Source organism: Dasypus novemcinctus, chromosome 3 (genome assembly GCF_030445035.2).
Source record: "Dasypus novemcinctus isolate mDasNov1 chromosome 3, mDasNov1.1.hap2, whole genome shotgun sequence".
Lineage (NCBI taxonomy): Eukaryota > Metazoa > Chordata > Mammalia > Cingulata > Dasypodidae > Dasypus > Dasypus novemcinctus.
The window spans coordinates 27,149,376-27,163,846 of record NC_080675.1 but is presented as its reverse complement, the minus strand read 5'-3'; the positions used below and the strand labels follow the sequence as shown (position 1 = coordinate 27,163,846).

Here is a 14,471-nt window from a genome sequence, read left to right as displayed (position 1 = left end):
TAGGAAACACAATTATTTCTTGTTAATTAAAAAGCAGGTGTGGCAGTTTGGTATTGTTTATGAATTCTAAAAAATAGATATCGTATCGTGTTTGTAAACTGGTCTGTTCCTCTGGGTATATTAGATTGTATTAGATTCAGAGGTTTCAAGATTAGGGCTTTTATTTGACCATTTCATTAAGGGACTTTGTTTGAGTCCCCACCCCCTTGCTGGAGATAAAACAGACTCACACATGGAAGTAGACACACAGAAGCAGATCTGTGAGGAAAGAAAGAAGGCTCCATTAGACAAGGCAGAGGCCCAGGGAAGAGGGATGAGCCTGACAGTCTACAGCTGACTTTGTGAAGAGAGAAGAGCAGCTGAGCCTGGAAGGAAATGAGCCTTGGGGGGAGAGAGAGCCTTATGCCAGCCTACAGCTCAGTTCAGAAGAAGCTGGGACCATGGAGCCTTAAGAGGCAGAAGAAGTCTGAACCCTCACAGACATCACCCACCATCTTGTTTCAACATGTGGCAAATGACTTTGGGTGAACAAGTACCTCTTATGGTACCCTGAGTTGGACTCTTTAGGGCTTGGTAACTGTAAGCTTCTATTCCAAATAAATATCCTTTATAAAAGTCAACAGAAATTAGTTTACAAACAAATAAAAAAAAGCCAACAAATTTCTGGTACTTTCCATTACCATCCCTTTGGCTGACTACTATAGCAGGGTTGGATACGAAGGTCTTTGTAGTGGTTTGAAAGGTGGCCCAAAATGATATATCCAAATACTAACCCCAGGTAACTGTGAATGTGCCCTTATTTGGGACTAGGGTCTTTGCGTTTGTAATTAAGTTAAGGATCTTGAGATGTGATCATCTTGGACTTAGGGTGGGCCCTAAATCCAATGACTGATGACCTTAAAAAGAAATGAGAAGGCAATCTGACACAAAGAGACACAGAGGAAAAGACCTTGTGAAGATGGAGGCAGAGACTGGAAGACAGTCATGAAACAAGAAACACCCTAAGGATGGTCAGGAGCCACTAGAAGGCAGGGGAGAGACATGGAATGGGTTCTCCCAAAGCCTCCAGAAGGCACCAACCCTGTCCATACCTTGATTTTCCCACTTCTGCCCTCAAGAATTATGACAGAATAAATTTACATTGTTTTAAGCCACTAAGTTTGGGGAAATTTTTAACAGCAGTCCAGGAATCTAATAGTCTTCCATCCTAAATCAGAATAATTAATTTATTCCACAAATATCCACTTTGTAATTTCAATGTGCCGGGCAATGTGTTGGGGATATGAAGTGAATAAATTGTGGTTCCTGCATGCAAAAACATTATAGTCTAGCATGGTCTTTTAAATGAACCATTGCCACCCAAAGCGATAATTGCATAAGGGAAATTTGTACATAGCTCCTGGGAAATGCAGAAGCAGCCTTGGGTCTATGGGAAGCTTTCTACAGTCCCTCCTTCCCCCAGTTCATCATTTTTGTGAACACAAGCCTCTCACATTACCAGGCACAAGGCAGGGAGAGCCAAAGAGAGACTTGAGTGGAATCTCAAATCTACCTTCTTTAGCTGTATTGCTTGGGCAAAATTATTTAACTCCTTTAGCAATTGTTTCTGCATCTACAAAATAGGGACAGTCATATCTACTATTAAGGCTGAATATTAAATGAGATTTTATATATATATTCATACATATATATATACATATATATGGTATGTGGCACACTCCTGCCATATGGTAGATGCTTTGTAAATTAAAACTAATTTTTTAAAAATTAAATATAAAAGATCATTTTAATGCCACAAAATTTGTTTGCAGGTTATCAGTGCTTCACAAGTAAATATTACATATAAACTTACTTCTCTTTTGGTTCACAGTGACTGGCAAACTATAGGAACCCAATCAATATTTGTGTTTCTGAGAAACTTTTTAGCCTCTAGAGAAACTTTCAAAGAAAGTTTCCTTTCCCCCAAAGAGTTGTTTAAAAAATACTGATTAAAGCCCAAATTATACAACTAATGGAGACAAGAATACATAAGAACAGTAATGTGACCAAATTTATGTTAAAGAAAGAGAAAAAATGTAATTGGTTTAAAAAATAAATGTTCCACAGGTCTTCCTTTTTGAAGGAGGAGACTATTGTTCAGGAAGAATAAGACTATCTCTAAAATGTGTAGCTGGGGGAGAGAATTTTTAAAATAATTTGTTTTCGCCCAAGCAAAATATATTCAAGGTATGAAAACAAAAACAGAAATGTGCCCTGAAAACAACAAAAATCCCTACCACACACAAAGATAATCACTGTTTACTGGTGAATCTGGTCTGGCGCTCTCCCAGCTGCAGCAGGATTAAGACAAAACAGGCAGAAGAGAAATGTGTTTTATCTTGTAAAAAGACATGCAGCTCAGGTGAGGCTCCCATTCTACCCTTAGCAAGAGAACCTTCCTGGGTCTCTAAAAAGTTCCTGCCGCGAACACTGAGGACTTGAGACCATAACTCTCTTCCTGGCATAAACCCTTGTATTTGAGGAAAAAAACAAGTCTGAAATCTCTGGGGACATCCTACTGCTCTGGCAGAATTCCACTGTGATCAGTTAAATGTAAATGAAACAAGAACAGCTGGTCTAAATTTGTTTTAAAGCCCAGAGGATTTAAATACAAAAGAAGTCTGGCAAAAGGTATTCTTGGGTTAGCTGAATCTAGATTAAAAAGAAAAAGAAAAAAGGCAAAGAGGTTTAGCAGAGCATGAGAGAAAGTAGGGCTCATTTTATAAAGTTAACTAATCCAGGCAAGTTCATCAAAATTCTGGTTTCTCTGGTTTCCCAGGACATTAGCCATGACATATACTTTCAGATCAAACGCCAATTTATGTATGTTTAGGTTTCCATACAGTATGGGTTAATGGGAAACTAATAATATTATACAGAAAAGATATATAATGCATAATGCATATATAATGTAATTTAGGCCTTCTCAAAGTCGTTAATAAGCTAAATACATGCTACAAATCTCCAAGGAGAGGCACACATGACCTAACACATTGCCACCCCCACTTTCCCAGCATCCTGGTTTTTCTTGGGTTACTGCAGAAGACACACTTTGGGAAATGCTGTACTCAAATTCTAATGGGATTCAGATGTCCGGGAAGCAGGAGACCAGCAAACTCATGCCACTCCTTCAAGGATCCATTCAACAGACAATTATTAATATTAAACGCCTGCTAGGTAGTGCGTCCATCCTGGGCATTCCTCAGCTCACACGTGTGCCTGAAACATTCTAGGGTACTTTTTTTCCTTTATTATTATTATTTTTAATGTTACATTAAAAAATACAAGGTCTCATATAACCCCCACCCCCTCACCCCACTCCTCCCACATCAACCTCCCCCCCCCCCACCGAGGCATACTCATTGCACTTGGCGAATGCAGCCCAGAGCACGGCCGCACCACATGGGTAACAATCCACAGTGTAGTTTACACTCTCCCCCAGTCCACCCAGTGGGTTACGCAGGATATAGAATGTCAGCATCTGTCCCTGCAACATCATTAAAGACTTTTAGCATAAGTAAAAGTATACTACATACTTTTCTTGAGTGCAAAAGAGGACCAAAACTGAAGCCCACCACTTAACAGCAGCTTGTGCAACTGCAAACGTTCTTGTGCTTTCTCTTCCCTGGCTGGAATCAACTTCAAAGGCAGGAAGCTTGTTTTTATTCCCTCGACCTTCTTGCTGTTCTCTTACTGTTTATCAAGCCCTGTAAAACTAGGGACTTTTCAGAGCCATGCTCACTGGCAAGGTGAAAGGGTGTATCTGGGTTTCAAGTGAGGGCAAGGGGCCTCCTGGGGAGATAGGGGGTGAGAGAAGATGCCCGAGCTCTCGGGATCTTGCCTATTTCCAGCTCTCCAGCCATTTGCTCCGGAGAGGCAGAACCCCAGCACAAACATAAATGCTGCGATTTAAACAAAGTGAGGGGATTTGTTTGCCTTCCTCCTCCTAATTATCCCCTTGGTGATAAAAAGAGAACAAAGTGCAGGCTGATCACGGAGTCTTTTCCCTCCACAACCATGCTGGGAACCATTGCCCTTGTGGGGCAGCCAAATCCACAGGGAGGAGGCTGTGCCTGGCTGCCAGAATCCGTCTCCACACCAGACCTGGAGCACAGAGCATCTTCTCACAGCCATTATCTCACACAGTGTGCTAGGTCGGCTGAGGGAGCGGCAATTCTATAGCTCCTCTTCACCCTCTACTTCCCCATCTACAGTGCTAAAGGACATGGGGGGCGGTGGGGAGCGGGGAGGGGGAGGGAATCGATGACAAAAGTCTCCCCAAGGCAGTTCCTCCCAAGAATCCCTTAGCACAGAAACCAGTTATCCTGAGGGCTTCCCACAGAGCCTGGATGTATTTACCCAATCCTTGGTTTTGAGAAATACAAAGCCCTTCTCAGTCTCGTCTCACCAAGTGTGCAGGTTCACACTTGGGGTAATACAGGAGCAGGCCGTAATTATGCTTATTTCTCATCTCCAAGTAAATAAGTCAGAGAGAGATTAAAGTTTTCTGTTATTCCTGCAGTACTTTGCGCTGGACATTGCCTGTCCCCAGCACACCTGTCAGGTGCCTGGGCAGGGACGGGCAGCCCATTTCACAGATGAGGAAGTTCAACTCTGGAAAGATGACATGCACAAGGGGGGAAAAGTCAGGTGAGCTCTGCTCCCAGCTACACAGGCATTCAGGTAAACCACACTGGACAGCTCCAGCCTCCACATAGGGCTCTCCACAGGGCTGGCCCTGCCAAAACCTGCTGCTGGGTGGAGGTGAGGAGTGAAGGAGAATGCACCATCATAGCAGATGGAGGCATTCCCAACACCTGGCCTCGCTTGGGCCCTTGCCTGATTACTAAAGTATTAGGTTTCTTTTCAAAGTGGTGTGTTCAGCGAGTTGTTTACAAAACATACTACTGAGAGAACACAGCAGTTATGTGTAAGGACTTACATCTGTTAAGGAAATATGAGCTTCATCTTCAAGTTTTGCCGGTTACCTATCTTATTTAAAATTCCTTTGATCCTATTTATGTTAAAAATAAACCCCAAGGCAACATGTGAATATATTTTAATGTGAATCCTCTACACATGTCTACATGGAAGAAGGTCTGGAAGGTAGCACAACCATGATCTCTGGGATGGGACAGGAAGAGAGGTTAAGAGAAACGTTAGCTTTCATTTTATTGTACTTCTGTGTTACATTGTTAACACTGAAGTACAATAAACATATTGCAATGTAAACAATTCTGTGTTAAGTCACACAGAACGAGCACACCCATGTTCAAGGACCCATTCACTTTAATATGACGGAGCTCACTGCATCCCAGGCACTGTTAAGTGCTTTACCTGGGTAATCACATTTGATCATTCCACCCAAGGAGGCAGAGGCTGCCTCATTTCACAGAGGAGGAGCTCAGGTCTTGAGAAGTCAGGAACTTTTCCAAGGGGTTAAGAGTGTGTCAGTCATAAATGAGCTCGATTGCCATGCTGTTCCGCCTCCTCCAGAACTCAGTTCTTTCTCACTGCAAAGTTCAGGCTCTGGACTAATATCTTAGATGCCTCCATGTGTTAAAGCATTTGAACCCCATCTCTCCAAACAAACCACTCCTGGTGTGAAAAACATCACTCGGCAGATGTGATGGTTAAGCTAATGCGTCAACTTGGCCAAGTAATGGTGCCCAGTTTTTGGTCAAGTAAGCCCTGAGCTAACTGTCATACAAGGGCGTTTCATGTACTTTAATCCTCAGTGAGTTGGCTGATTACATCTACAGTTGAGGAAACTGCCTTCAGCAATGAGTAAAGTCTCACACAATCAGTTGAAGGCCTTACAAGGAGAAGTGATTTCAGTGTTCAGTGAGAATTCCTGTCTCTACTTCAGACAGCCAGAGTCTCCGGGGAACTCATTGGGGACCTTCATTGGAGCCCCTGGGTTGCAGCCTGCCCTACAGAATTTGGACTTGTGCATCCCCACAGCCACATAAAACAATTTTATAAAATCTCATACTATTTACAGACATCTCCTATCGGTTCTCTTTCCCTAGAGCAGCAGTTCTTAACCTTTTTTGTTCCATGGACCCCTTTGCCAGTCAGGTAAAAACCACGGACCCCTCACTGAGTCCACACTCTACTGTGCATTATTTAATAAATATATCACACCCACACCAACGCGTCCCCACAAGAATGTTTTTTTGAATTTCAATTCAAGCTCATGGACTCCTGGTTAAGAACGCCTTGCCCGAGAGACGCTAACAACAGATTTTATCAATCACAGCAATTCAAATCTTGCAGTGCAGGGAACAGCTCAGAGGCCTCCAGCAGTTCCTGCACACTGAGAGGCAGAAGAGAGTTGTGCTGGGACTCACGCTCAATGTGACATGTGAGCTATGTGAGCTTGAGTAATTTTCTTTATCTCCCTGTGCTCAGTTTCTTCAACTCTAACAGGTCTGTAACAGTAATTTCCTCATAGATATGGTGAGAATTTAATTAGATCATTCATATAAGGAACTTAGAACAGTGTCTGGTACATTATAGGCACTTAATCTATATGTTAATATCATTTTTATTAATATTTTATATTCAAGGTGAATTTCATATTATTAATTCAGCCATTGCTAATCATTTGGCCATGACTCTACCTGAAGGAAAATGTCACTCCTCTCTATAGATCGCTGGGAACTCAGGAGCATCACTGTTGTGGTCCTCTATCTTCCTGTTTCTCCAAATGTTCCAGATTATCTCTAAGAGGCCACAAGATGTTATGCAGTAGTTCCTAAATGCTGTTCCTTGGACCAACTGCATGAAAATCATCTGGAGAACTTTATATGGATTCCTAAGCTATTCTTTGAGAGAGTCTGATTCAGTAGGTGTAGGGTGAGCTGGGAATTTCTATTTCTCCAAGCTCCAAATGACTCCAGGGCCAAGTTGGGGAACCACTGGCAAAGATGTGGGCTCTGAAGTCCATGAAACTTTGACTGAAATCCAGGTTCATCCATTTCTTAGTAGTGTTCGCTTAGACAAGATTCTTATCCTGCCTCAGATTCAGTGTCAACTAGAAAACAGGGATAATGATACCTGCCTTGCAGGATTACTGCAAAGGCCAGAGATAATACATGCCATATTCAGTACACAAAATACACTCAATAGGTACTTGCTACGGTTATTCCCACTTCTGCAAAAGCAGATGCCTGCCAAATGGTGATATCTCAATTCTCCCAGTAGCCACAGAAATTGCTCCTGCTGGAGGAGAGAACTAAGAGCATCGCTCATCATTCTCCAACCCTGGGCTCTGCATTTGAACCTCTGGAATGAGCCCTGGCCCAGCTGCCATTTAGTTCCTGGTGGGGATTAGCTTACAAGTGTGCTGGTCATTCTCCATTTGCGCCCTTTTCCCCTTATCCCAAGATCCATTCTCCACTTTCTCTACCTGCTCTGTGCCCTGGTAGCTGACCTGTGTGGGCTCCAAGTCCTCTGGCTTCTGGTTGGGATCTGCCAATGGGAAGCAAAAGCACAGATCTGAGGGTGGGATGTCTGGGCATTCATTCCCTGCTCTCTCCCTGTTTTGCCAAATCTCCATCAATGCCTGTCCTTTCTATGCCATGGCACCTGTTGTGGGAAACTGGCTTACCTGTTCCCTATTTGTTGCACTTGTCCCCAATTATTATAAATGTTGCCGTGCTGATGAGGAACAGCTGCTTTGGAGTTCCTAATAAATATGATGCAGAAACTAGGGTCAAGGCTCTCAGTTCCAGAAGCTGTGAGTCCCCTGGTCCCATCTTTATCTCCTCTCTTTTGTCTTTCTTTCTGTCTCTTTATTTCTTTAAGTTCTATACCACCTTCCCTCGAGCCAAGCTATTGCTGAGCTGATCACAGCAACTGGCACCCAATGTGGGGCTCGAAGGGAACAACGCTCACAGCAGGCACTCATTGGGCAACCCCTTCTCCATGGTTCCAGCTCTTGCTGCCTCCCATAACACTGCAGGCGATAGGTGTTACTGGCTCCCAGCATTCCCACACCTGGAGCTTCACCATCTTTTGTGGTTCTTTTAATGCCATCCATGCCTCTATAAGCAATCCTTTCATTAAACTGTCTTCAGATAAATACTTTTGAGGGCACCATCTGCTTCGTGCCAGGGTCCTGACAGAAACAAGAGGGGAGTAAGTCTTAATGCAAATGGTAACACTGTTAGAATGGCTTTAGAAAAGAGAGGTGCTGGAAACATTATAAGGTTTGGAAACTGTTATGGGTTAAATTGTGTCCCACATAAAGATATGTTGAAATCCTAACCCCCAGTTTCTAAGAATGTGACCATATATGGAAATAGAGTCTTTAAAGATGTTAATTAGTTAAGATGTGGTAGTGTTGGAGTAGGCTAGGCCCTTATCTGACTGGTGTCTTCATAAGAAGAGGAGAAACCAGGCAAGGGGGAGAACACCACGTGACAATGAGACCGAGATTGTAGCTATGCAGCTACAAGCCATGGAACGCAAAGGACAGCTGGGAGCCTCCAGGAAATTGAAGAGGGGAAGGATCCTTCATTGGAACCACCAGAGAGAACATGGCCGTGCCGCCACCTTGATTTTAGACTTCTAGACTCCAGAACTGAGAGAGAATGAAGTGTTTTAAGCCGACACGTTTGTGCAACCCCAGGTTAGGCCAGGACTCTGATTTTCATCATTTGAATTAAAGGAATTCCCATGTAATAATAAATAATAGAGGCCACTGAGAAAACAGCCTGAGACTAGAGAACCTGACTTTTCCTTCAGTGGGGGGCCCATTTGCCACCTCTCTAAGGCAAGAAGAAGCCCGGGGAAGAAGAGGGAAGAAGCATTACCCTTTTTCCCCACTCTCTCCCTCCTTTGCCTAATCTCACTTATTCTGTCAAGCAGCGTATTAATTGTTCAATACAAATTGTCTCACTTGGAGCGGAAAACAACCTGGTGAGGAAAGTACTATGAGTATTCCCATTTTTCAGAAGAGGAAACTTAGGCATAAAGATATTCTAAGGACCTCATCCAAGGACACATATTTGTCAAAGGCAAGAATCAGGATTTGGACCTAGGCAGTCTGACTCCAGAGTCTCTGTGTCCTTAACCAGTGCACAATATGCCCCTCCACAGGGAGGCTTTGAAAGGAGGTTGAGAGCAATGAGAGGCAGAGGGGGAAGGCGAGCATGGCCTCTTCCCCAAACCGCCTCAGTTCGCTGACTTTGGTGCCATCAGCAGCTTCTGATGTGCCTTCCCATCCATGAAAAGCTCCCCACTACTTAACATGTTATAAAGAACTGTGATTTGTGAAGAGAGAGTCTTTGATAAACCAGGATTCTCTGCAATATTATCTATCAAACACCAAACCAAATCCTGTTTGAACCCTTTAGACTGCAAGAGGGAGTCCTCTTTTTACTCATAGAACTGAACAGCATGAGGATAAAAATTACCCCAATTTGAAAAACAATCCAGAGACATGCTCTTCAATAACATTCTTGAGAAGGAAAAACAAATACTGTTCACACAGTAGGTAATTTCATCTGCAGAGGAATCATCAGTAACTCAGTCACTTTCAGAGGAAAAAAATCCATCGGGCCAAATAACCAAAACACCAAGAACATACAGTTTCTTTCCAATTCCTTCCCAAATCTATCTCATAATACAGTGTTTGCTGACAGGGCTACTTTCACCTGCAGCATCCATCCTATGCCTACTGGAAAGTTAAATGAGATTATGAGACTTTGAAAACCAGCATGCAGATCAATTAAAGCACAACAGAATAAACAGTACCGGTGCAAAATGATGTGTAGTCTGAACACAGTGACAGAGTGCTGATTTTCATGCCCTTTCCCATAACATTTGCTTTTTCTCTGCTTAAATCTACCTCCCTCTCACTGAAGAGGAAAGATGTGTGGGTGGAAGCAGAAAGGATGAAAGATTCAACCTTGTGCATATTACATATAGTTCAGTTATCTGTGAAGAAAATAAATGACAGGGAATGAATAGCACTTGGACTGAACAGTTAGAAAATAACACAGTAAGATACACTGTCAAACGGTTTCCCAATATTAAGAAACTGCTAGCAGATCTGTTTACACATTTTTCCCAATGCAATTTCAAAGCACTCTAGATTCTAGTCTTTTGACTGGATGAACACACCGGAAATCATCCTGCAAACAGAGCTGCCTGCAGGGAATTTAAGACTGGGAACAGGCCACTAAAAGTGATGTGCAAAGCCCTTTGGCTTGCTTGGTGCTCCCTCTTACCCGTCGAGTCAGCCCCAGAAGCCCTGCTGCTTGTCAGCTCCTCAGCATTGGTGAGCTGCAGGTCTGTGTACAATGGGCCCAAACTAGGACTGCTGGTGTCTTCAGAATGGGTGGTCCAGCTGCTCTCGGAAGTCAGAGGACATCTCTTCAGGGAGTTGAAGGAAGGGCATGTCCAGCAGGGCATGGCCAATGGGAGGGCTGGGGATAGAATGAAAACAGAACAACCAAAAGCATACAATATAAATATCTTTAGTGATTATCTTACTTTGATGCTGCTCAGATTTCATGGCTATGAAATCTCATTAGCCATACAAAGCAAGGAAATATAGAACATATCACGACACAGAGAAAACTGATTGACTGAGACCCCATGGCAAGTCAATGTCAGAACCAGTATTAAAACTAAGGTCCCATGATGCTCAGATCAAAGAAAATCTCATTAGAGGGAGATGAGTGATTTTAGGATCTAATTTTATTTCTAAATTTAGATTTAAGCTTCATTCAAACCCAAAATACATGAGTCTAGCAATTTCACCCTTAATATTTCCTCCATTTTCAGTGGCATGTCAATAACCTCATGAAAACTCAACCATTTATACAGCAAAATCAGAGACCAGGCAACAAACTGAGTCTTTCAAAACCAGGTTGGAAAGTTTTGGGTTTTTTTTTTTTAAATGAACTTTCCAAATGCCCTGATTTGTCTTTAGTTAAGTGCCTACCATGTGGTTTTGTATATGAATCTTATAGCAAATTTACTGACAAAGTGCTGGAAAATAATCAGGTTAAAAATTGTGTATAGAGAAGGAAGAATAAAAAGGAAACTAATATTCACTGAGTACCTATTAAATGTCAGGCACTTTTATAAATGTCACCTCATTCCATCCATCAATCCTGAGAGGGAGGTAGTAATCTAACTTCATAAGGAGAAAACAGACCCAGCAAGGGTAAGTAACCTTGCCCAGAAGACATAGACAGCAGGTTCTCATGGCTGGAGAACCAAAATTATACAGTTAGATTAAGAGAGAGTTCTCAATTACAAAATCAAGATTTAAGAGAGAAGAGCAAAAAGCAACACTTATGATATAAATATAAAACAGAAGAAAATTTTCATTCCTTATTCTCTTAGGCATCTCTAAGATATCAGTCTTCTCTGTGTCTGGAATACATGCAGCTCATGCCCTGCTTCCCTTCAAAAACGACACCTTTTCACTGAGGTACTCCTAACAGACCACAAATTTGATAACCTTTCCACTATAATTCAAGCTCCTTGGGGAAAAGGGGCTTTTTTCATCAATGATGAAAGGGAAGGAAGGGGAAAATTAATGAGAAGAAACCTGGTACCACTATCCTACTATTATCAGGAAAAAACAGACTTTAAGGTAAAAAGCTTTACTGGAAATATAAAGAGGGTTGTAACTTGATAAAAGATTCAAGTCATCAGAAATACATAATATTCTCAACTTGTATGTATATATTTTTTGAAGATTTTTAAAAAATTTATTTCTCTCCCCTTTCCCCTCCCCCACCATTGTTATCTGCAATCTGTGTCCATTTGCTGTGTGTTCTTCTGTGTCTGCTAGTATTATCAGGCAGCACTGGGAAACTGCGCTCTTTTTTGTTGTGTCATCTTGCTGCATCTTCTCTCCATGTGTGCCGTGCCACTCCTGGGTGAGCCATGCTTTTTTCATGCGGGGCAGCTCTCCTTGTGGGGCGCACTCCTTGTGCATGGGGCTCCCCTATGCAGGGGTGCCCCTGCATGGCACAGCACTCCTTATGCGTGGCAGCACTGTGCCTGGGCCAGCTCACCACGTAAGTCAGGAGGCCCTGGGGATCGAACCCTGGACCCTCCATATGGTAGGCAGATGCTTTATGAGTTGACCCAGGTCCACTTCCCATAAACTTGTATATGTTTTAATAACATAGTTACAAAACTATTAATACAAAAATTGATTGACATAACAAGGAATGTGCGCAAAATCCATCATCATGAGAGGTTTTAAAATACACTTCTCAGTAATTGACAGATCAAGTGGGCAAAGGAACTAGCAAGCAAACAGACAACTTAAAACAAAATTAAAAAGCTGATCTAAAGAACATATTTAGAACATTGCACCTAACACATAGAGATTGCATATTCTTCATATTCTCCACAATCACACCTAGGACATTTATGACAACTGACCACATGCTGTGACATGAAGCAAGTTTTAACAAATTTCAAAAGGCTGGCCTTACATAGACTACGAACACTGCTCACAATCCAATTCAGGTAGGTAACTAGATAAAAGACAATTTGAAAAATTCAGAAATCAAGAAATATACTGCTAAATGGCTTATGATATCAGAAAATATTTGGAACAAAACAAAAATGAAAGTACTAGATGGGAAAGCTCTTAGAATGCAGATAAGAAATATTATCAGGAAAAGTTGTAGCCTTATTACTTTTATTTCCAAAGGAGAACAGAAATTTAGTACATAAGCTTTCAACTTTCAGTTAAAAAAGGAGCAGCAAAATAAACATAAAGAATATTAGAAAGAAGGAAATAATAAACAAAAAAGCATTAAAAAACACATGCATAGGAAAAAAGATAAACATATCTAAAAGCTGATTCTTTGAAAACACTAATGGATTGGAAAAAATTATCAAGAAAAAGCAAGAAAAGAGAACATAAATAACCTTAAGAATGAAAACTGGGTATATAATTACAAATTATATATATATTGAGAAGGCAAAGAGGGGAAATAATAGATGTCTTCATGCCAATATATCTGAAAGCACAGGTAAAATTAGAGAATTTTTAGAAAAATGTAATCTTCCCAAACTGATTCAACATTAAAACCTGACTTGTCTAATAGTCATGAAATAAACTGAATCAGTGATTAGACCCTTCCCATAAGGAAACCATCAGGCCAGGTGGTTTTACTGACAAGTTTTACCACTTTAAAGGAGAAAATATAATTTCAATCTTCCACCAATTATTCCAGAGTACATAAAAAGAAGGACCACTTACCAGTTCATTTTATAAGGCTAGTTTTCCCTGATACCAAATTCTAACAAAGAAAGTACACCCAATTTATACTTATAATCTCTAAAAAGGAATTACAGATCAATCTCAGTCAAGGACATATATCTATAAATTTCACACAAATTATCAAGAAGAACCTAGAGACTTATGAAAAGGAAAATGCAACATGACTAAAGTGGGTTTATCTACTGAAAGCAAGTCAGGTTTTATACAGTGTTTCCTAGTCTTTTTTTTTTTTTTTCATGATTGCCCTTAACCTAAAGAGGTTTTTTACACATTATTTTTCCTAACTGCACCCTCTCTTGAATTTTTTCCCTTCTAATACAATATCACAACCACAACTAGGAAACTGACATTAATGCAATCACCAATCTTATTCAGATTTCTCTAGTTTTACATGTACATATTCATTTGTGTATCTGTGTATTTAGTTCTATGCAGTTATTACATGTGTATGATCCTTTTTCCACCACCACAGTCAAGATACAGAGCAGTTCCCTGTTGTTCCAAGGATTCCTCATATTGTTCTTTTATAAGCACACCCACCTCATCCCCTCATCCCATCCCTAACCTCTGGAAACCACTGATCTGTTCTCCACTTCTATACTTCTGTCATTTCAAGAATATTATTTAAACGGAATCATGCAGTATGTAACCTTTTAGGATTGACTTTATTTTTTAACTCAGCATAAGGCCTGTGGGATTTATTCAAGCTGTTGCATGCATCAGTAGTTCATCCTTTTTATTATTATTATTATTGCTGAGTAGTATTCCATGGTATGGATAGAATAGTTTGTTTAACCATTCATCCACTAAAGGACATCTGGGTTGTTCCTAGTTCATAGCTATTATAATAAAGTTGCTATGAACATGTGCATACAGGTTTGTACCTGAATGTAAGCTTCTATTTCCCTGGGATAAATATCCAAGAGCGCAACTGCTGAGTCACATGGCAATTGCATATTTAATTTTATAAAGAAACTGCCAAACTGTTTTCTAAAGTAGCTGTGCCATTTCACAGTCCCACCAGCATATTTGAGTAATCCAGTTACTCTGTATCCTTGCCAGCATTTGTGTTGTTACTACTTTTTATTTTAGGAATTTTGATAAGTGTGTAGTGAGATCTCACATGGTTTAAATTTGCATTTCCTTAATGGCTAATGGT

At 41.0% G+C, this 14,471-nt stretch overlaps 1 protein-coding gene across 2 annotated transcripts in view; it reads right to left on the bottom strand.

Annotated features, from left to right (window-relative positions):
- Positions 1-14,471, bottom strand: part of STON2 (stonin 2) — a 170,170-nt gene that overhangs the window by 102,583 nt on the left and 53,116 nt on the right. The window contains exon 4 of one of the 2 annotated variants that reach the window (XM_004470900.5): positions 10,281-10,478. The exons of the other annotated variant lie outside the window; for it this stretch is intronic. Coding sequence (XP_004470957.1) covers positions 10,281-10,478 — 198 coding nt within the window. The remainder of the gene's footprint in view (positions 1-10,280; positions 10,479-14,471) is intronic. 2 annotated transcript variants of the gene reach the window in all.